General features: G+C 35.3%; 3 protein-coding genes across 3 annotated transcripts; 2 read left to right on the top strand and 1 right to left on the bottom strand.

The window, feature by feature from the left end:
* Positions 1-657: 657 nt before the first annotated feature.
* LOC116294128 (USP6 N-terminal-like protein) lies at positions 658-11,203 on the top strand. Its single transcript, XM_031701661.2, has 15 exons — positions 658-1,008; positions 2,775-2,839; positions 3,143-3,228; positions 3,783-3,819; positions 4,069-4,149; positions 4,264-4,368; positions 4,538-4,647; positions 4,884-4,932; positions 5,148-5,213; positions 5,586-5,640; positions 5,725-5,819; positions 6,073-6,138; positions 6,216-6,315; positions 6,675-7,471; positions 9,662-11,203. Exons 1-15 carry the CDS (start codon positions 1,005-1,007, stop codon positions 9,815-9,817), a joined length of 1,872 nt encoding a protein of 623 aa, XP_031557521.1. The 5' UTR covers positions 658-1,004; the 3' UTR covers positions 9,818-11,203.
* A 2,250-nt stretch (positions 11,204-13,453) lies between these two features.
* LOC116294149 (small nuclear ribonucleoprotein E) lies at positions 13,454-15,583 on the bottom strand. The gene is made up of 5 exons (XM_031701693.2): positions 15,429-15,583; positions 15,060-15,086; positions 14,921-14,983; positions 14,463-14,541; positions 13,454-14,022 (listed from the first exon to the last, which is right to left on the bottom strand). The coding sequence occupies exons 1-5, from the start codon at positions 15,474-15,476 to the stop codon at positions 13,964-13,966; spliced, it is 276 nt and encodes a 91-aa protein (XP_031557553.1). The 5' UTR covers positions 15,477-15,583; the 3' UTR covers positions 13,454-13,963.
* Positions 15,584-15,997: 414 nt separating this feature from the next.
* On the top strand, positions 15,998-17,967 carry LOC116294141 (nucleoside diphosphate kinase 5). Its single transcript, XM_031701686.2, has 5 exons — positions 15,998-16,218; positions 16,450-16,655; positions 17,224-17,324; positions 17,582-17,700; positions 17,781-17,967. The coding sequence occupies exons 1-5, from the start codon at positions 16,075-16,077 to the stop codon at positions 17,868-17,870; spliced, it is 660 nt and encodes a 219-aa protein (XP_031557546.1). The 5' UTR covers positions 15,998-16,074; the 3' UTR covers positions 17,871-17,967.
* Positions 17,968-20,775: the final 2,808 nt, after the last annotated feature.

Here is a 20,775-nt window from a genome sequence, read left to right as displayed (position 1 = left end):
TGGCACATAGGGAAACTCGCAGTTTTCGAGATGCACTGACCAGCATTGTAACTCAGTGCCCTAACCTTTTTATTGTGTAAAATAATTCTGAGTTGTTCGATTTTTATGAAACTCCTCTTAATTGAGCAAATAAGAGTTGTACTTTTGGCAGAAAGTATTAGAAGGCTATTTGGATTAATAGTTTTGATACACGGACCAAGCGAAAGTAAGCAATTTTCAGCCATCTTTTGGCAGCGAAAATCGTCCCTGGAGCTCAAACCGATTTTTCCCTATTTCTCGAAAACAAAAAAGTATTTTTCAAAACTAACCACACAGCGTTTCTTCCTTCATTATGCACTACTAAAATCCAAAAGTAGAGCGAATTCGAAAATTTGAGCCTTTCCGCCGTATGTTTGATTTTTACAGACAGTCGCTCTTAAACATAGTTCAAAGGACAATTTGGCTTTTGCTAAGAAAGCAAGAATTTTTGACTAACCTTTTTTGGCTTCTAATCATTCATTAACTTCAAAATTGGGGATGCACGAAAATGAAAATAAACGAATAAGAAAAATTGGGAATGCGAAATTGTGCCACACCCCTCCCCAACCCATTTTTCCCAGGACACGTCATAACGAGGCTCGGTTATGTTTTTGCTCATGCGCAGTGTGTAAGAGTAAAACATGGCGAGATGAAGGAAGTGCCGTAATATCTTGATCAAAACCTCAAATTTAAGCGAGGTTTTTTACCCCTAAATAGTAATGTATCTTCAATTTTACTGCGCCAATACCAGGAAAATTTATCTATCTAGTATTCTACTGCTTTAAATATCTCTACGTTTACTAGAAGTTTGTGAAAAGAAGAAGTTTATGGTTGAGGCTGACTGCTTGTCTAGCTGCTAGTGTTTACGGACGGAAGCTACCTAACACTGTGAAAATATTCACAAGAAAAGACTTTTGTTTAAGCCCAGGATCAAAAGAAAGACCATTACTAATACTTCAACGTAGTATCTACAGATTCAAATCAAAATGAGTGAGTATGGATGTATCTTCGCGTTGAAATAAGATATCAAATGTGTTATTTTCATGCAATTTTGGGTATTCGTACTATGATTTTGAGTATCTTTTACTAAATATATTTTTTTAAACGTAAGATTTTTCTCAAATATTCATATTATGCCCGATATTAAAGACTGGTCTTCGTATTATTAACCAGGAATCAAAGAAGCCATGGATTAAAATTGATCATATGTCCCAAATATTTACTAAATATCTTTGATCAATTCATCCAAAAATTCCTATGACTTCCAAATGCTAAAATTAGAGAAACCTGAACTCCTTGAATTATAGATCTTATTTCAATTTGAAATCATTTAATGCCAGATTCTCTATGAATATAGCTGTAATAATTCTGATTCTCCGTTGCCGTAATTTCTCTGCCACACCTCATGGGAATACAGACAAAAATACGTATAATATTTGGTCAAAATGTTAAGATCGCCATCAAATAAATCAAAAAATGACCTTATTTTTCGTCAAACAAAATAAATCTTTTTTACTCTTATTTCCTTGCATACATCAACCAACTTGTTTTCGAAGATAAGGCCAGGTAGAAATCTTTCATCAGACGAATAAATAGTAGCGTAAAAATAATAGTCGATGATGGGCGATTCTTTCTTCTATTTGCGATCGATACCTTTAATTCCTTTCATTGGAATATTTTTGATTTTAATCTGTTAAGAATTTAGTAACCTGAATATACGTCCGCGTAATTCGTTCCACTTTTAGCATTTCTTTCCGGATTCATGAGATTTTTCACGTAATGATCTTGTTAATTATATGAACTCTAATTCATCACGAAATGTACATGTAGGTAAGCTTAATTTTTGCTTGGTATTTACAAATAAGTCTTACAGAATTTATTTAGGTACACTTCTTCGCACTAAACATCAAAGTTGTATCTGCTTTTTTAAGATTCAAGCAGCTATAAACTGTTAATTCTCAGTATAACCTATCATTTGCATTTTTTAGGAATTAATTCATAGTAAAACATGTTCTACATAAATTAACACGCAATCATTGTGTTCTAGATATTTAAATTACTATTTACTTAACGTTTATTCGATCCAGAAAACGTTTTACATTCTTGAAGATTTTGCATGTTTTTCTGATTAATTACTATAAATGAATAAAGTGATTTATTAACTATAACTATATATTGAATATATTTAAATATTGATGTATATTTTAGATGCTAGATTTCCTTGTATAATATAGTTTGTAATTGACTGATATTTCAGTATTTACAAATCCTATCTTACTAGTTATTTATTTTGACCTAAGACCCTTCTATATATTCGATATATCTACTGTTCTGCTGTTTATATGCATTCATATTAGCTATTCTAGGGGATTTACGATGTACATGTATCCTTAACCCATAGTAAAATATGATGACAAGAGATTACAAACCAGTTTCTTTATCATTTTAATTCACCTTATCTTTCTATTACAAACTTCATTTCTTTGGTAAATAATTTTCTCTTTTACTCTGATGAAAAACTAACATCTCAAACATTAGTGCAGTCCCAAACTTTTTTACATGATGTTGAAGTTTCTTTCTTATTCACTGGGGGCCTGGTTGTACGAAGGATAAATTTACTGGGTAAGGGCATCAACTTATCCACTGGATAAAGATTTATTCATTGGATAGCACTATCCACCCCTTGTACAACCAGGCCCACTTGTAGAAAACATTAGTACAGTTTAGGTTATTTTATTTAATATTCCTCTAACAAGGCATTTCATCAGAAGATGACGACAGCAACAAAGCCAGAGCTGCCATCATTGCAAGATATGATCGGGTTAGTAATGTGCAATCAAGGATTGTACTTCTTATAGAATCAGTAACAGTACAGCCTGTCATCTTGAACACCACCATCCAAGTTTATATTGGCAATTCTCTCCCAATCAAACTTTTAGGAGAATCACAATAATTCCTTGGATATCTCACACCTATTCCATGCTGTTTTTCTGGTACTTGGTGGGTTTGAGATTATGGCTCTTAACTAAATTTTTGGCTAAATTGAGTAATAAAGCTGCATAAATCTTTCTTGTAGAGTATAAAAACCTAGTAACCAAAAATTCATTGTTTGTTTTTGTATAAGGGCTATGATGATGGTGCTGAAGTAGATGACTGGGAAGATGCTAACTACTTTGTGTATAAAGTTACAGACCGATATGGGTTCCTGCAGTAAGTGTACTTTACTACCTATATAGCAAGCCATTCCTTACACAAATGGAGCAATCTGATTGGTTCCCTGGGACATTTAATACAATTTCAATCATTTCTCTTCCATTTGGATGGAATGCAGTCTTTTGATACAGCGGACAGACTCAGGACAGTCACTTGGTGTCCATATGAATGAGTGTTCACAATAACAAGAGTTATAGTGTAATAACAGTCATTTCTTTGTCAGTATTTTGCACCTGGGATTTTGCTCCTGTCCTCTACATACCTATAGCAAAGGATTCATTCTCCATATATCTTCACACCTCGTACTTGGTCAGTTACTCAAATATTGGAAGATGGCAGAAGTCATTGCTGAAATAAATATCTAGCATACAAATCTAGAAAGTGCCATATTTTCCTTGAAACGTTCTGTCATTACAACAAACATTTCAGTATAGAATCTGGTCTTAATTAGACTTGCCCTGTAAATACTAGATCTATATTGCACCAATTAAAAGCTTTTTAGAAAGTATAGTAATATATATATATAATATTGATATTATTTGCATTCACAGCAAAAACCCTTTACCAGATGAGGCACAAGATCCAAAGGTTAGTATACTGTATGCTGTCTGCCATACTATCTGTTTGGCTGACTGTCTGATGGTCTGTCTGTATGTCATACTGTTTGTCTGACTGTCTGTCTGTCTTTCTGTTAGCCTGCCTGTCCTGCTGTCCGTTTGACTGACTGACTGTTGCCCTGTCTGTCATACTGTACTATCTGTCTGACTTGGAGTATGTTTGTAGTGTTTAATTCACAGTTATTTAAATAATAACCAAATTTCTTTTCTTTTTGAACAGATGATCGCTCATGAGAGACTTAGGATAATAAAATGGGTTAAAATGACCAAACACTGGGACAAGTATATTAGAGGAGAGAAGGTATTAGATAATAAAATCCACTCAAAATACCAATGCTTTAGTTAAATATTTACTCAACTTTGTTTTGAATCGCTGGGTTTACATTAAAATGTTGTATACCTTTCTGTATCATAGTTTAGAAAGAGAATATATAAAGGCATTCCTAATTCGTTACGTGGAGAGACGTGGAAAAAGTTACTCGGAGTCGATAAGATCCCAAATAGAAATGAAACTTACGAGGTATGTGTTGATAGCAATTTGGCTATGTTATGATTAATAATCATTTATTCATTTACCTCTGTTCATATACATACTGTACAAGTTTAAATATATTTTCCTTATTGGAACTCCTGATGTAGCACGATGTTCAAATCATTTATTGGCTGAGAATTTTAATTTTTCTTTACAGTCAATGAAAAGAATTGCAAGATTACAGTCACCAGACATCAGACAAATAGATCTGGATGTCAACAGAACATATCGAGATCATATCATGTTTAGAGAAAGATTTGGAATTAAGTAAGTTAATAGGATAGAGAGTAATACTATTTTAACCCATAGTTTGCAGTGCCTGATGGGAAGGAATGGTGGAATATACTGTCAAATATACAGCAGCTTTCTTGCATTTTGATTGGATGTATTTTCAATGGTGTACAATAAAATATTTTACGTGTGCAGCAAGGCTATCGTGGCTGTTGTTTTATATTTCTAGTGTATTATGTATGTAATATTTTTTTATTCTTTTGTCTTCTCAGACAGCAATCTTTATTTCATGTACTTGCTGCTTATTCTATGTATAATGTGGTAAGTTACCCTGATTCCATGCCATGATAATGGTCAGTTAACACTGCAGCTTACTCTCGAATAACAAGAAAGATATAGCAACTCTGCTCCCCTGACCCCAGAAGGGAGAGGCATGTGAGAGAGAAATGCTGCTATGTCCTCCATACAGTATTCCCCTAAGCTAAATGTTATTGTATAATTAATTTTCATATTATTTTAAAATTTATTAATTACAGGAAGTTGGTTACTGTCAGGGAATGAGTGGTATTGCAGCCTTGTTATTGATGTATTTGAATGAAGAGGTATTCTCATAACACTACTTTGCCATAAAAAATGTATTGCTTTATTATTATTATTATTTTATTATTTTATTTTATTTTATTATATTATGCATAATACTGATGATGATGGTGATAATGGTGGTGATTAGGATGATTATGATAATTGTGGTGGTGATGATTATTATACATAATGCTGCTGTTGATAATCATATTAAAGACAGTTGGTGTTGATAATGATAATATTGATAAGGTAGACTTGTGCTTATTGATTTTCAACAATACATATCATTGATGTAAGAATTACATAGATCTATATCAGCCACATTATATTGATCACATTTATTATTAATATAGAATATGCCTGTGTTCAAACGTATGAGTTATCTATTTCAGGATGCGTTCTGGGCTTTGTCAGTTTTGCTAACAGGAAGGAAACACAGCATGCATGGTAAGATAGTGATAATTATCATACATAATTGAACATCTAACAGCAGAATAAAGCTTACTCAAGATAAAACTGTTTTGTCCATAGGACTTTTTATCCCTGGTTTTCCAAAACTGCTGCGATTTCAGGAACACCATGACAAAATACTTAAAAAACTGTCTCCAAGATTATTTAAGCATTTGGTAAGAGAGAGGTTATTTTTAACATCATTAGTATTTACCCCTACCTTTTCATAATCACCCCACCCAGTTAGCTACATGTAAGTTGGTCGAGCATTAGACTTTGAAGCCGAAGGTCATGGGCTCGAGCCCAAGCCAGAACAACACTCAGGGTCTTAAAATAACTGAGGGGAAAGTGCTGCCATTGTAATTACATCTGTAAATGGGATTCTGTATCTTCAACTGCAAGTTCATTGTTTTTTTGTTTCATTTTTAGGAAAGAGAAGGTTGCCATACAACGCTATATACATTGAAATGGTTTATGCAATGTTTCCTGGACAGAGTGAGTAAAGATGTTCAACATAATTTCCAAATAAATGACTTCCAACTCTAACCTTTCCATGTTTCCTGTTTTCTCAGCTTCCTTTTTCACTGACGCTTCGAGTGTATGATATTTTTATGCTGGAAGGAGACCGGATCTTGACAGCCATGGCTTACAATATTATGAAGATGCACAAAAGTAGGTTGTCAACTTTCACCACACAAAGCACAATTTAGTATTTCAGTTTGATAAGCGACAGGATAACCTTAGGGAAAATACATAAAAAAACAAAGGCACAAACAAATGTTTTACTGGTTTGGATTTTTTCTTCACTTGTTCATGAGAACAAATATCTACTACCCTCAATTAAGAGAGAAACCCAACAAGATCTTCTCGCATCATGCAAGTCAGAGAATCAAACAGGACAACAATTTCTATAGTGCTCTAGAGATTTTTGTGTTTCATTGTATATGTGAGAGAATCCTATAATTTAACTTACATTTCTTCCTCCATTAGTTGGTGTACCATAATCTAAAGGATTATATTTTTCATTACAGAAATCTTTATGAAGATGAATCTTGAAGAGGTTGTCCAATTCTTACAAGAACAGATGCATCTTTACCCATATGATGATGATGAAGTGATTGAGCTATTGCAGTCATCAATGTTTGAACTGAAGAAAATTGGACTGGACATTCCTCCTCCACCTAAGAAAGAGGAAATACCTCAGTTACCTCCCGGTTTTGCATTAAAACGAGGTACATACCAAACTGCTTCTGCACGTGCACGGAAAAATAAAGAGAAAGACAAGATCATCACAGTACCATTAGCTCGGCCACCTTCGCCTGAATCTCCTGTTAGAATATCCCCAATTCGAGGGCTACCAACTCGACCTGATAGTCCAAACTACAGTGAGAGTGAGATGTCGATGATGTCAATGTCAACAGTTAATGATACACCTATTATGAACAGAAGTCCAACGTCAACTGTTATGGAAGCAGAGAGACCAAGGTTATCAAGTATAGATCTCGATACACGGCCCTTACAGACAAGGAACAGCTTCAGTCGAAGGGAACAGTATTCGGAACATCGTAGAAGCGATGGAGCTGAGATGAACGATGTGGGATATAATACAATACCATCTAAGCTCTCATACCACTCTGAAAGTGTTCTTATCAAGAAAGATGGTACCTCCACACATACTCAGATATCTCAGAGATACAGCCAATCAGCAAAGCCCATGTCAACGTTTCGACCAATCAATGGTGACATTCATGCTCTGAACTATAGTGCACCCAAGCCTGTAGGGTCACCTGTGTGGAGGACTCGACCTGAAGTGGACAACTCCTACCAGGTCTCTTTTACTTTCATCTAGATACAGAACTTAAAGATTGCCTTATATGGAAGTCATACTGGACATATGGCTTATTAGCCAATCAGAACCCTAGAAATTTGTCGAATGTAAAACATATTGGACATTTTATAAATAGAAATAATTTTGAACAGCTTTCAAAGGAAAAATTAACAAAATAATAAGAACATTAAAATTCAGCACCCAGATAGGATAAAAGATAAAATAAAAGCAACAGTCTTGTAAGAATTAAGGATATTTTTTTAAAAAAAAGAGAATTTCATATTTTTATTTCAATATTTTTGCTTGCTAAATCATTCAGTGTAATTCTGAAAAATTCTTAGATGGAAATAATGAAAAAAGAATACATAATCTTGAAAACACAAAAAAAAATTTGGTTTTATATGGCTTTCACCATACGTGTCTTAGCTAATTTTAATTTTTACTTCGTATTTTCTCCTCTAATGTCTGCACTACTGCATCTAACTTCTCCTGCACCTCTTCCATATTTGGCAAAATTTAAGTACTGTGCACTTATCATATTGCATAATATTAATAATTATAATTATATTAACTTAGTTAACAACTGCGCTAATAGCAACTATTTTGAGCCTGCATGCAGAGTAGACGAAATACTAATAGACAATGTCCCAGATTCACAAGTACATTCAAAAGTACCGCAAGCTTGCTCAGATCTGAAAATGGGGAATTTTCGGGTAAGATCTCATATGGGCTATCAAAACTTTGAATTATGTCACTGAAAGACTTTTTTTTGTAGCTGGATTATATTTTTTGAAAAAATATTACTCACTTCAGACAGAAACTTTTTTTGAAGGATTGTAGAAGTTGAATACAACTGTATGGTTTCCAAAGGTTTCTCATGGACACTGCCCAAAAATGCCTCATTTTCATATCAGCACTTGCCATATTTATGAAAGCACTTGCGCATCTCGGAAACCGTCCATTGAAATATTGCACTTCCTTTAAAGTGCATATGACACGAAAACATTTTAATGTTAAAAATGTGTATTTTATTGGCATGAATAAGAATATCACAGTTAAATTTGTTTCAAAAACGTATTTCTCTAGAAATTCAAGAAAATTTAGCACATGTTGTGACGTCATTTTGTTTACAAGTCTCCAGATTTAGTTGCAAATACACGAAATTTGTTTGAATGCAGAATCTTAATTTCGGGTAGTACACTTTTCAGTTTCCCACCATTTGAAGAGTATTTCGTAAGCTATCAAATGAAGCTGAATAGAATATGCCTTTTGTTGTTATTTTATAAGAATTACAATTTATGTTTAGTGCATTTCTACCGAATCTAGAGTACGTGTCAACAAAATGACGTCACAAATTGGGCTTAATTTTCTCAAATATCTCAAGAAATAAGCTTTTGAAACAAATTTTATTACGACATATTTATTATTATTAACAAACTATACATTTTAAACGATGAAATGTTTTCGTGTCATATACACTTTAATAAATATATTTTATGTGACTCTCGTACAAAATCAAAACCATCATAGTTTTGAGAACATAAGTAATAAATTTAATGGTAAATTAATTATTATTGTTTATAGATTAATATTATTTAATACAAGAAAGATAGCATGTTTAATTATAATCAGTCAGTTTCAAAGACCTATCCTCCCTGGATTCCATGGTTCTTTGTCATTTTGTTCTCACAAGAAGGGTTGTGCACCGAATGGAAGGGAGGAAAAGGGGAATCAGATTTCATTGGAATGCATGCATTTTCAATTATTCGTTGGTTCAATGATTGTTTAAAATTCAACTATAGGAGGGCAACTACCCGTTACATCAAAAACTGAAGATCAGGGTGGAAAAAGGCTTGTCATTGTAAATTAGAACGTTGCTAAAAAAAATTGAGAAGTTTTTAACCAAAAACTTTTTCTGTTATGAGTTGCCTGTAGCTTTGACATGAAGCTAATGCAATAAATATGTTGCAATTACCCATCAAAACTGTGAAACTGGAAATTGCATTTCCCCAAGAGCCTAAATTGAATAATTTTCATTGGGTGGGGCCATTCCCCAGGACCACCCAGATTAGCTCCTGCCCCTCCCACTGAATCATATGCTCCTTGGTCATGCCTATATATATATACTGGCTGATCACCATCTGAACGTCAAACATTCCTAACAGTGAGATTTTGACTTACTTTCTCTAGGAACGAAGAAAAGAAAGCAGCTCAATTTCACGAGGAAGAGCAGACAGTCGGAATAGTGTCAACAGTGTGTCAAGTCAACTAAGCAATGCTAGTTACCAGAATATGCAGTGGGAAACTTCTAAAGCAAGATTGCAGTATGAAGTGACTGAACTCTAGTGTTTGATAACGTGACAATATACCATACACACTGGTTTGGTCTACACCTACTAGGCTGCACAGTATATGCTGGTGCAACAACTGGAAGTACTCAACAGTACCTTGAGTCAAAACTACTAATATCATATGATATTCGTACTTGGTCTCATACCTCAGTTATGCACTGGCATAAGCTCTTGTATGCTCATTTAATTCAGTCATTGGTCCAGAAGGAGCCTTTTAATCTTATGCATAAATTGAGTATGCTATATTTTCCATTTCAAGACTCCTGCTTTTAGTGTTTATGGTGCTCTACATCCTCCTTTTGTGGTTTTTAGAATGACCACAGTTCTTGTATCAAAGTTTAGTCCCAACGATGTTTATCAGTGGAAGGTACAATCTAGAAATTATTAATAGCTTATGCGCCTAAAGGATTAAATAACTTTAAGAAATGAGTATATAATATGTAATTATATTGACAAGTTTGATGATTCTTGAGAGAGCATTGAGAAACCTTATGTACCCCAAAATAGGTGTAGCCATGTATATTATACATGGAAAGGACCATGAATATTGCAGATCAACCAAGAAAAACTATCTGCTTGGAATGAAAACAATACAAACTTTTGTGTGGACATATTGAATATAGACATCCTTTTAATGGAAATAATAGTCGTTGAATCAAATTTAGTGCCTCTATCCTGACAGGAGCAAAAGTTAATTGGGGCTTGGCTGGAATTCTACTATGGAATTCCTGGTTGTGTTTCATGTTCTCTTGTTCAGGGGTCCAATAGTGAAGAGTAGTGGGGAAGAAAAATGGCATTAGGCACACTGTCAATTTGAATAGACCTCTTGGGGATAATGTTTTGTCATTTAGTGTTAATCAATTATTGTTATCTTGAGAATAAGATTCTTCACTTGTATCTTCTTTTCTGCAACTGCTAAACAAAGAAATGTTACTCAAGAGAATGCCGTAAAAAATGGGAAAACATTACACCCAAGGTAAATGGTCTATTAAGTGGTCCTGGTTTGGTAAATGTTGCTTCTGAGGACCTCAAGATTCCATGTTGCATCACAAAGCTTTGTAGTACCATCACTCATGTGATGTCTAAGATGTAACAAAGGGCATATATGGTGTATTATATTGACTCTATGATTGTAATTATAAACTTGCCCCGCCCTTATAGATAATTTAAGAAATTAATTTAGGTATAAAGCTAAGAGAAGGATATTGGAAACGACTTCATGTTTCTTGCTCAGGAAAAAGTATTATACTTTGCTGTTAACATAAGTATAAAGTCTGCAAGTCTGCAGATAGTAAAGCAAAAATATTGACTACTCTTAGACATAATGAACTTAATCTTAGAACCATGTTTATAAAGATAATAAAAATTAATAGCGAAAGTGGATACTGAATGAATTTAAACTGAGAAAGAAGAGATGGCTTTTAATTGTACATTTCATCTATTTATCAATTTGAAATTATATTCCTGCCCTTTACTAATCATGCCGCACACCTTTTATAACTCGTTAGGACACTCTCATAAGAACCGTTCATTCTACTTGCCCAGCATGGAATTATGTTTTATTTTATTTTATTTATTTTTTCTTCAATTGCTTTTTTTTTTTTTTTTTTTTGCTTTGGTTTCTTTACTCTGGTCTTGGCCAGCTAATCGTTAACGTAGGGAATAAGTTCGTCTCTTAGTGACGAGAATGTGCTTGACAACAGTGCTTTTGAACTTAAAAGCAACTTAGTGCTACGACGTTAATTGCGTCTGCGATCACAAAAGCCATTACGTATTGTGCGCTAATTGTCTTGTTAGTAGATAACGAGTGCGCGTAAATGCGAAAAAATGGAAGAAAATCGTTATCTTGTTCGATAATTGATATTGCGTCCTTAATCGCCAAAAGAACGAGCGCGCGCGCGCTGTAAGTGCCACGGAAAAATGGAAGTCAAAATACTCTAATATGTCGGACTGTTTGCTAATTTGATGATTAATTAACAGTTACGTCATAATTCTAGAGCTTTATTAGGACAAAAAGCGCACTCAATTTGCATCTCATTTAACGGATTAACGGTGTTAATTGTGCACGCGTCGGCAGTCTTGAACACCAGAAAAGATCAGGCTGGAATAAGTTTTGAACAACACAGAGACTCGTGATCAAAGAACGAGTTTGAAAGACTTGTTTTTCGCTGCGTGGGTTTTTCTTCAGCAATGCCAAACACTGGTCAAGTTCAAGGACAAGCTTTTAAGTGCGATAAATGTCGTAGAGACTTTAAGAACGTATGGCTTCCAACCAACGTATGTTGTAGAGTTCAGCTAGACAGGGAGGGCGATGCAGCCGTCTATGCTACGCCATACTCACGACATTTCTCATCAAACTTGAAGCCAGAAAAACCAACCACTGCAAGACCGATCACGAGAAAAGTTTCTCCCAAGTCAACGAAAAACATCAAAATCCAAGGCTTGTCGGACTCAAGATTCTGTTATGTTAACTCGCTGGCTCCATTCTCTACTCTTGGTAAAGCAACATGTGGATTTTACCACACAGATAACAAAAAATTCAAAACTGGTATCCCACCATCAGATCTTGTGGCGTGGAGGTCTCGCCTCCCTTGAACGTCTTTCTCGGAGTACTTCACCAGTGTGGGTTTCTTGATCTGTGTGGAAAAAGGGTCGAGGGATCTCGTTGCTACGGGATTCCCAGGAGACGAAGGATGTAAACGAACTGCAAACAACGTACTTTGTCGTCTTTGTTAAAGGATTTTTCAATCACTTTAGAGTCAATATGTTTAAGCAAACATCTTCAGTGTGAAAACATCGGTCTGAAATTGTTTTCTTTTTGCTTGTGAACTCTCAAAATGACTTTAAAACAACAAGTGTGATGTAAACAAACCGACGAATAACCGCAAATAAAACAGTTGAAAAACTTTACAAAATTATCGAAATGAGCTTGAAAAATTGATATCCAAAACAAATTTCGTGCTGATTCAAAGAATGCAATTTAAAAGGTTTTTAAGAGTATCTGGGTCTAGCACTAACTTTTTCAATGAGTGACAAAACATCACCCTAGGGGGAAGGGGTAGACACCCGCAATGGGAAATGCAGGATAAAATCAAAAGTGGCTGCTTCCTTGAAAGCTACAATGAGAATGCTTTTCATTTTATTTCTATGGGAAGTGGACAGAAAAGTGGCCAGCGCAGGCAGTCCACCCATGGATCTGTTTTCATCCCCTCTAATAGAAATCTTAATGGGAATAGTCCATTGAAGCGAGACGAACAGTGAGCTTGCAATGATAGAGACCTTTTTTAACACCTTGGACAATATTATTGTTCACATGTCTATATCATTGCAAGCTCACCGTTTGTCTCGCTGTGATGTAAAGACACGGCTACCTTTCAAGATGGCGCAGGGAACTGTGAAGGGGTCTATTTACAAATGTAAACCTAAAATATATCAGTCTCAATTTTAAAACAAAAATACCAGCACTATTTCATACCATTGTAGAGTTTGAAGTTAAGGGGATTGAATAAACTACCCACACCCCACAGTCCCTTCACCTCTAACTTCTTTTGATTAACAAATATGATATCTGCATTGTCTGCTGAGCTGCATAATTATTTTGAAAACAATTTCAAGTTGAGACAAGTTCATCTTTTGATATTAAAGAGTTGTTATTAATACAATATTTGTTACTGGGGTAGTGACATTAAAACATATATAATATTATTGGAAGATAGTTACAAAACAATTTATTACATGCATGTTGCTTTTCAATCCTGGACAGGTGAAGATCATCAGAGGAAGGGAGGGGAGAGAATGGAAAAATGTTTAAAAGTAGAGAAAAGAAATTGAATAGACCCCTTGCAGTACAATGGAGTGCAGTTCAATTTGGAGGACATAACCATAGGTTTCCCATTCTCAGGAGTTTGAAATTCTTTTGTTATGTCCTCCAAATTGAGCTGCTTTGATGTCCCATGCAAGGGATTTATTGGCTGGAGTTCTACATGTACAGATAGCTGGTGCTATTATCATATAGGATAAAAAATACTTGAAGTTAACCTATAGTCCTTCATTTACAAATGAACCACTTATGGCATGGTTTGAAACACAATTATATGTGTTTTGAGGAAAGTTTTCCTTTTATCTAAACTATGTACATAAATCAGCTTGTTGTAGCATTCATAAGAAGTGTTATGTTGTCTCCCTTTAGCAGTATTCGCCCTGGAAAATGACAGACAGTATGTTTTACTATATGTACATGTAGAATAACTGTGAAATAACACCACACAGCTCACATGGAATAACCATTAAATCAATTAAAGCATGCAAGATTACTGCCAATCTTATAAAGATTCTCAAATAAGTAGTTACAGCATCTCTGGTATAAGTTTATCCTCAGAACAACCTAAGGGGGACCAGTTCAATAAAGATAAAAACGCCGGGCTAAAATTGGCTGCTTTTCAAAGGCCCAACATGATGACTAGTTTTAGCGCACCAACCAACATATGACCAGTCAATGTTATTGGTCAAGAGAACCAGCCTAAGAGAATTCTGACTGAAAGAGTGCTAATTTTGGTCAGACATTGTCAGTTGAAAGGCTATCAGTTCTAGCCGTGCATGGTAGGAAAGGCCAACAGCACAAGAAAATTACCAATACATACCCAGAGGTCTTCTTGTCTTGCTCTTAAGATGGATTTCTTCTGCTTCATCCAGTACGAGATTCATATATTCATCAAATCCCTGAAATATGATCAAAAACATCATTTATTAATCAAAAAGTAAAAAAGTGTTTTATAGAGATTTAAGTGTCCCCTCGTTTAAACACTTTGAGAAGGAAGCAGTGTCATTTTACATGGTTACTGTTGGGGTTACTGTTGCGGCGACAAAGGTCTAACTATTTGCAGATATTATTAGAGCAAAGGTAGCACTTTTACTGAGATATCTTTTAAGATCCTGAGTGTTGGCCAAGCCAGAGCAACAATGCTCATCTCTGCATCAATGTAACAGCTAATGCAACATACAATTAAGGTCTTGGTTAATGATGGTTTATTGGAAGAAGATCACTTATAACATGCAACAGTGTCGTAGTTAATTACAGCATGAATTCATGACAACTTACAATAATATGTCCCTCTATCCTCATGTTGACCTGCTCATAGAGCCAGATCTGTACTCTTGACCTCTACAACAACAAAGACATCCATTAACCGTGATATCAGAGAGAGTATAAGCTTACATACAAGTGCATTCATACTTACATTCTGTAAATACCTAAAGATCAAGTTCTGTAGAAAAATAGAAGTGAAGGAAACAACAGTATCTTGAGAATCAAATACAAAGCCAAGCATTCACTGCAGATAACAATTTTAACAAAAACTCGAAAAAATTTTACTGAACACTACTCAACAACAACAAAAAAACGGGAATAAATCAATGTGAGAATGTTATTTTGCCAAAGTTATTTGGTCATATCATCTTGATAAGTTATATCTAGGTTTTTGACGGTACCATTTCAGGTAATTTCTCTGTGGTACATTGACAATTTCACAGCCACGTGCCAACAAGTCAGGCTTAAAAAAGGGCAAAAAATACCTCGAAAATGAAAATTATTAATCTAAAAAGGATACAATTGGTTGGACCATAACTTTCTGAACTTTCTGTCCTTTGTACGCCATGGTTGTGCCTTTTCTAATGTCCAAAAACTAAGTTCAAAGTTTGATAAAACTATCGACGCCTAGCTTTCAACATTCAAAATGGCGTCCAAGGAAAGCTGTTGCATTGTGGGTAAACGTTCAGAAACGTTTTTGGCGCCAAGTGGCTTATGGGAAATCTAAATCACGCCTTAGGTTTTTCCTATTTTTCTTTCTTTCTTTCTATTTACCCTTTCTTTATTTATTGTGGTGTTTTTGAAATGATATCGGATGTTTTTCGTACACTGAAAACAAGGAGGAACAAAATAGACTGATGCATTACCATTGGTCAAAGGTTTGCGTTTTTCACCAAAAAGTCTTATTTCTTTGAAATGAAATGATCTTCAAATGTTAAATATATTATTTACGCTTTTACTTAATTTTTTCTCATAATAAAAAGGATTTTCTTCTTAATATTATAAAAAAATTAACATTTGAGTCCACAATTGTTATTGTCAGCGGTAAACCCAGCTGGTTTCCCTGACAACAAACAATAAAACTTGACGGCCATTTTGTTTTGAAGTCAAGAGAAGAAAGACTTCTGTAAAATATTCCTTCTTAAAAATATTCCCACAGAAAAACTATGCCGCTAGAAGAGAAACCAAAGGCTCTTCCTCCTCCATCAATCTATGTCGAAAGGACTTTGGCAATTATAAAGCCAGATGCTGTTCATAAAAGCGACGAAATCGAGGAAATAATTTTACAACATGGCTTTACTATTTTGCAGGTTTGTCGTAGTTTGTTAATATATATTTTCTCTTTTTTAACGCTGATCTTAAAATATAACTTATTCTTCGTCCATTATGTATGAATTAAAAGTAGCAACTTCGAGGTTTTGGGCTAAAAATAATATTAGCAAAATAAGTCCTTACGTTGTGTTTCATTTTACTAGTAGAACTTTCTTATGGTTTGTAATTAAGTTATATTATAAAGCTTATGGTTGATATAATACCAACAGAAAAGAAGAGTCCATCTTACACCAGAGCAAACCAGTGACTTCTATGCTGAACACTATGGCAAGATGTTTTTTCCAAGTCTTGTTGCATACATGAGTAGTGGACCCATACTAGTCCTGATTCTTGCAAGAGAGAATGCTATCTCCTTCTGGAGGCAACTGATTGGTCCAACAAATACACAGAAAGCCCGAGATCAAGCACCAGAGAGGTACATTATAGGGTTGACATTGCTTTGAGACATTTATGAATGTTCCAGGGACGGCCGTGGTGGGAGGCAGGCGGGGGGAGGGGGCTCTAGCCTCTTCAATAATTTTGCCGCCGTGAGGCCTGCCCCCGAACCCCACTAGGTTTTCTCAACTTTGGCAGTGGTTAGCCCCCTATATCGAAATTATGCTCCTCAATCCCTGTGACTGTAGTCAATCTTTTTTGAAGAACCTCAGGTTTTCAATTTGGACCACTTTTACACACATACAATGAATTTCAATTTTCTAGAGATCTTTGAATAAGCTACACGCCATACAGCAAATTTATAGCTATACTGTACCCTATCTTACCAAAACCTAACTATGCATTGTGGTTGGATGATTTACAGTAAGCAATTTAAGCATTACAGAAAATCGTACCATGTGCAGTGCTGTAATTCTCTACTGTACCACTCATGTGAAAACAGCTTTATAAGGCATACACCTTTCAACTGTCATGTCAATTTTGATGGAGGATAAAAAATGGAAAAAAATGCTTGATCTACAATTAAGAAAGATATGTTTGTTTTTTAGCTTGAGAGCTATCTATGGTACAGATGGTACAAGAAACGCACTACATGGAAGTGATTCAATTGTAACTGCAGAAAGAGAAATCCACTTCTTCTTTGACAACTGTAAGTATACATAAATTTTGAATGATATACCTAGTAGAAGCTTTAAATATGGAGGTTAGGCCAAGGTACTTTGTTTCCCAAGCTTGAGGGCACAAATTTTCTCTATTAGAGATGACTTTAGTATGGTAAATAACTTATTTATTTTTCCCAACCCCCCCCCCCCCCCCCCCCCCCCCCCGATTCTTAGGATACTGGATCAAAAATGTTGTTCGTTATTCACAGTGCAATTTCAAGCTTGTATTTATTGGTTGTTTTAGGTGTAGTTGAGCCTGTAGCAACAGGTCAGTCAGCAAAAGACTACTTAACAAGAGTAGTTAACCCAACACTACTCAGTGGGCTGACAGAACTTGCTAAAATGAAACCCAAAGATCCTATTGTAAGTATTTTGTTTATCCAAGCTATGATCAGCTGTTGCACATCCACTATTGTATTTGATATATGATTATTTTGTTATAGCTTTGGCTAGCTGACTGGCTGATAGAAAATAACCCCAATAAACCACGAGTTGCAGAAGAAGGATACATTGTAGAAGAACCCCAAGACTGAGTCCAATAACTAAAATAAATTGTAAATAATTTGTGTGTTCTTTGTAAATCTATTATATTCTATCCTATTAAAAGTGTCCAGTTGTATAGAAAACGCACACCCTTTTGGTAAGCTTTGAGTGTTGGGATGAAACTATTATGCATTATAAAATAACTGTTATGAATGTCGCTCTGTGATTGGTTTGGAGCGCGTGCTTTATGAGAACACATTGCACGCGTGCGCACTTTCCGTTGCTTCATTCCTATCTATTATTGTAATTTGCATTTTATAAAAGAAATAAAAAACTTGCTTGCTGTGCTGTGTGCAGTCATACAGCACTTGGGGATTGGCAGAACACTCGAGAAGTGTCCAGAAGCACTCCGCTACGCGTCGTGCTTCTCCTAACACTTCTCTCGTGTTCTGCCAACCCCAGCGTGCTTTATGACAGCACACAGCACGCGCGCGCGTTATCTATTTCTTCAACAAATTTTAGTCATTCTTTTCATGTAAAATACTTGCCTTTTAAAACTCTCTTGAAGAGAAAGACTAAAAGAAATTCACTCTCCTCTCGTGTACCTAAAACTGTTGTATGAAGATAAGTTTAGAAGGGACTACCCAATTCAACGCCCTTCTTTAAACTCATCATTCATATAAGTTCTGGCGTTGCTAACAGCGCCTCTAGAGCCCCATCGTTGCCTGTCATCTATATATGACTCTAGTTATACGATCTAATGTATATTTAAATTATTTAAGTGCGTAATGCATTTTAAAATGGAGGCGCGACAATAGCTAAATTGAGAGAGGAAAATGCGCCTACTTTTGGGGAGAAAATGAAACAAATGAAAGACAAAAATAAATTAATCACTTGTTTTCTCGAGTTTGGCAATAAAGGAAATAATTCGTCATGACGTTCTTTTAATATACAAACTTTTATATTTTTGGCATAAATACTTCGATAGATAATTTGTGATTACATGCGATAATTCTAGACCCGTCATTTAATGTCCTAGAGAAATCTGATATCAAGACTTTTTCTTCTTCGTCTTCTGAAGATGATGAACTAGTACTGTCCTCATTAGATTTCTCATTAGCTTTACGATATTCAAAATACTTCAGATTCTGTGTTTCTGGCTTGCGTCTTATTTGAGGCAAATTCAGTTGATGTCGTGCGACATGAGTAGATTTAACTAAATTACACGAGAGCAAATGCGTCTCTCTTAATCGCATAACGTCTTCGTATCGTCTTTGCGATTCCTTTAGATCGGGTCTATGGTTTTTGAGAACGCGTTTTTTGTTTTCCCAGTGTTCTCTAGCATTGAGTGGTCGTATGAGATCAGGAAAGTGTTGTTCAAAATGACCAGCCTTTGAGCCTTTAACGTTGTTTTCTTTAGAAGACACGGGAATCGAAACCAAAGGTCGGGATTCTTGAGATATCTTTGGTAACACGACTAAGGAATTCGGTTTCTTCATGTTCAACTCCAGCAAATTTTCTCGTTCTCTGTCCCTCTCTTGTTCCTTCTCTCGCAAGCGCTTTCTCGCGGAAAAAGTCGACTCCATTAAACCTTTTCCGCGGGTTGCCGCTAATCCATTTTGTTGAGATAAAGAACATCGATAAGGCGTTTCAGGGTTGATGTTATTTGTCACACATTTTCGAAGTTTTTTATCAAAGTAGAGACCACATTCTTTGTCATGTTTTTGTCGAGGTTGTCTGTCCTGTGGCTTATGCTTGATATTCTTAGCTCTAAATACATCGCTCTGACAATCCTTTGCGTTTTCCATCGTTACGTAGCACAACTCAAATATTTTTGTTTGCGAAACACTGTTCGAGCCAAGTTATATTGAACTCTACGCCATGGCCAAAGAGTGTAATCGATACACCAACAGTTTTAAAGTATATTGTTTTAACAACACTATGACACAGGCTATAAAACTCCGTGAAACTGAAGAAAATAAAAACTATTTTTCCTGATGTCGTAGTGATGTTGTTTTTTTTTTTCTAACGAGAGGAAGGATGGCAGGAAGTTGTTGGTCGTGCTGAGGTTGTCACAAATGGCGTCATCTTCCAACCTTCTATGTCAATACCATTAGTAGACTTACAACACCTTTATACCGCTAAGAACACTCGTCTTTTTTTCGTTGTCATTTTTCTATTCTTGGCTAGTAGCCAACGAAGGTAGATTATAAATGGTGCAATAAGCAAGTCTTCTTCGAATTGATATCCTTTATCGTAAGAATAGCCAATGCTGCCCTGACCTTTGGTTTCCATGGATTACGAAAAGTACACAGACATAACGCTATGTGACAAACTAGTGTTCAACGTGATAAAAAGCTGTTAATACTCTATTTAACGGCTCTAAGATTGATGTTATTTTAAAATACAACAAACGCTAGCAATGTCTGTATGCGTTAACTTCATGGGGCTTGGGTCGGTATAAATATCGTTCTTGTTCTTCTAACAATAGATAAGACATACTACATCCAATCATGACCATTTTCCATGTTTAGCAAGGTCAATAAAGACTAGTTTGCATGCTTCACATGGTTTTTAACAATAGATTTTATGATTTGTATTGACGTTCAGTGATTAAGTCATTACACTTAGTATAATCATTTTCAAAAGTGTTTGAATACGTCGATCCAGATCATTGCGCAGGTTTGACAGGAATTTTACGTGTCTAAGTTTGCCTTTGCGAATGTTCTAGATCTTGCTCATGCTAAATATTGACCCACCCTGCCCTCCCCTGACTTTGAAATCTAACTTCTCATTCGTGGGTGATTTGCCGACAGTGAAACGCGCGTATTATTTGGCCGAAACTTAAAAAAGTATAATACAGTGCGACGTAAGCAATCTATTTATTTTACACGTTAGCCTTATGAACCAGCCCCTGTCAATGTTTATATGGCATTTGAACTAAAATTTCATTTC

The sequence above is a fragment of the Actinia tenebrosa genome, unplaced genomic scaffold (assembly GCF_029948245.1).
Source record: "Actinia tenebrosa isolate PJP-AT-01 unplaced genomic scaffold, QUT_ActTen_1.0 PGA_scaffold1__47_contigs__length_23844297, whole genome shotgun sequence".
NCBI classification, from domain to species: Eukaryota; Metazoa; Cnidaria; class Anthozoa; order Actiniaria; family Actiniidae; genus Actinia; species Actinia tenebrosa.
Note: the sequence above shows the minus strand (reverse complement) of the source record. Positions and strands in the feature narration are given on the sequence as shown.

Excerpts from the sequence above, each read along its gene's own strand:
- LOC116294141 (XM_031701686.2), top strand. The coding sequence starts at position 16,075 with ATGCCGCTAGAAGAGAAACCAAAGGCTCTTCCTCCTCCATCAATCTAT. Across the intron at positions 16,219-16,449 it reads ATGGCTTTACTATTTTGCAG|AAAAGAAGAGTCCATCTTAC; the intron begins GTTTGTCGTAGT and ends TAATACCAACAG. Across the intron at positions 17,701-17,780 it reads TGAAACCCAAAGATCCTATT|CTTTGGCTAGCTGACTGGCT; the intron begins GTAAGTATTTTG and ends ATTTTGTTATAG.
- LOC116294149 (XM_031701693.2), bottom strand. The coding sequence starts at position 15,476 with ATGGCGTACAAAGGACAGAAAGTTCAGAAAGTTATGGTCCAACCAATT. Across the intron at positions 15,087-15,428 it reads AAGTTATGGTCCAACCAATT|AACTTGATCTTTAGGTATTT; the intron begins GTATCCTTTTTA and ends ATTTTTCTACAG. Across the intron at positions 14,984-15,059 it reads TCTTTAGGTATTTACAGAAT|AGGTCAAGAGTACAGATCTG; the intron begins GTAAGTATGAAT and ends TTGTTGTTGTAG.
- LOC116294128 (XM_031701661.2), top strand. Across the intron at positions 4,369-4,537 it reads ATAGAAATGAAACTTACGAG|TCAATGAAAAGAATTGCAAG; the intron begins GTATGTGTTGAT and ends TTTTCTTTACAG. Across the intron at positions 5,214-5,585 it reads TGATGTATTTGAATGAAGAG|GATGCGTTCTGGGCTTTGTC; the intron begins GTATTCTCATAA and ends TATCTATTTCAG.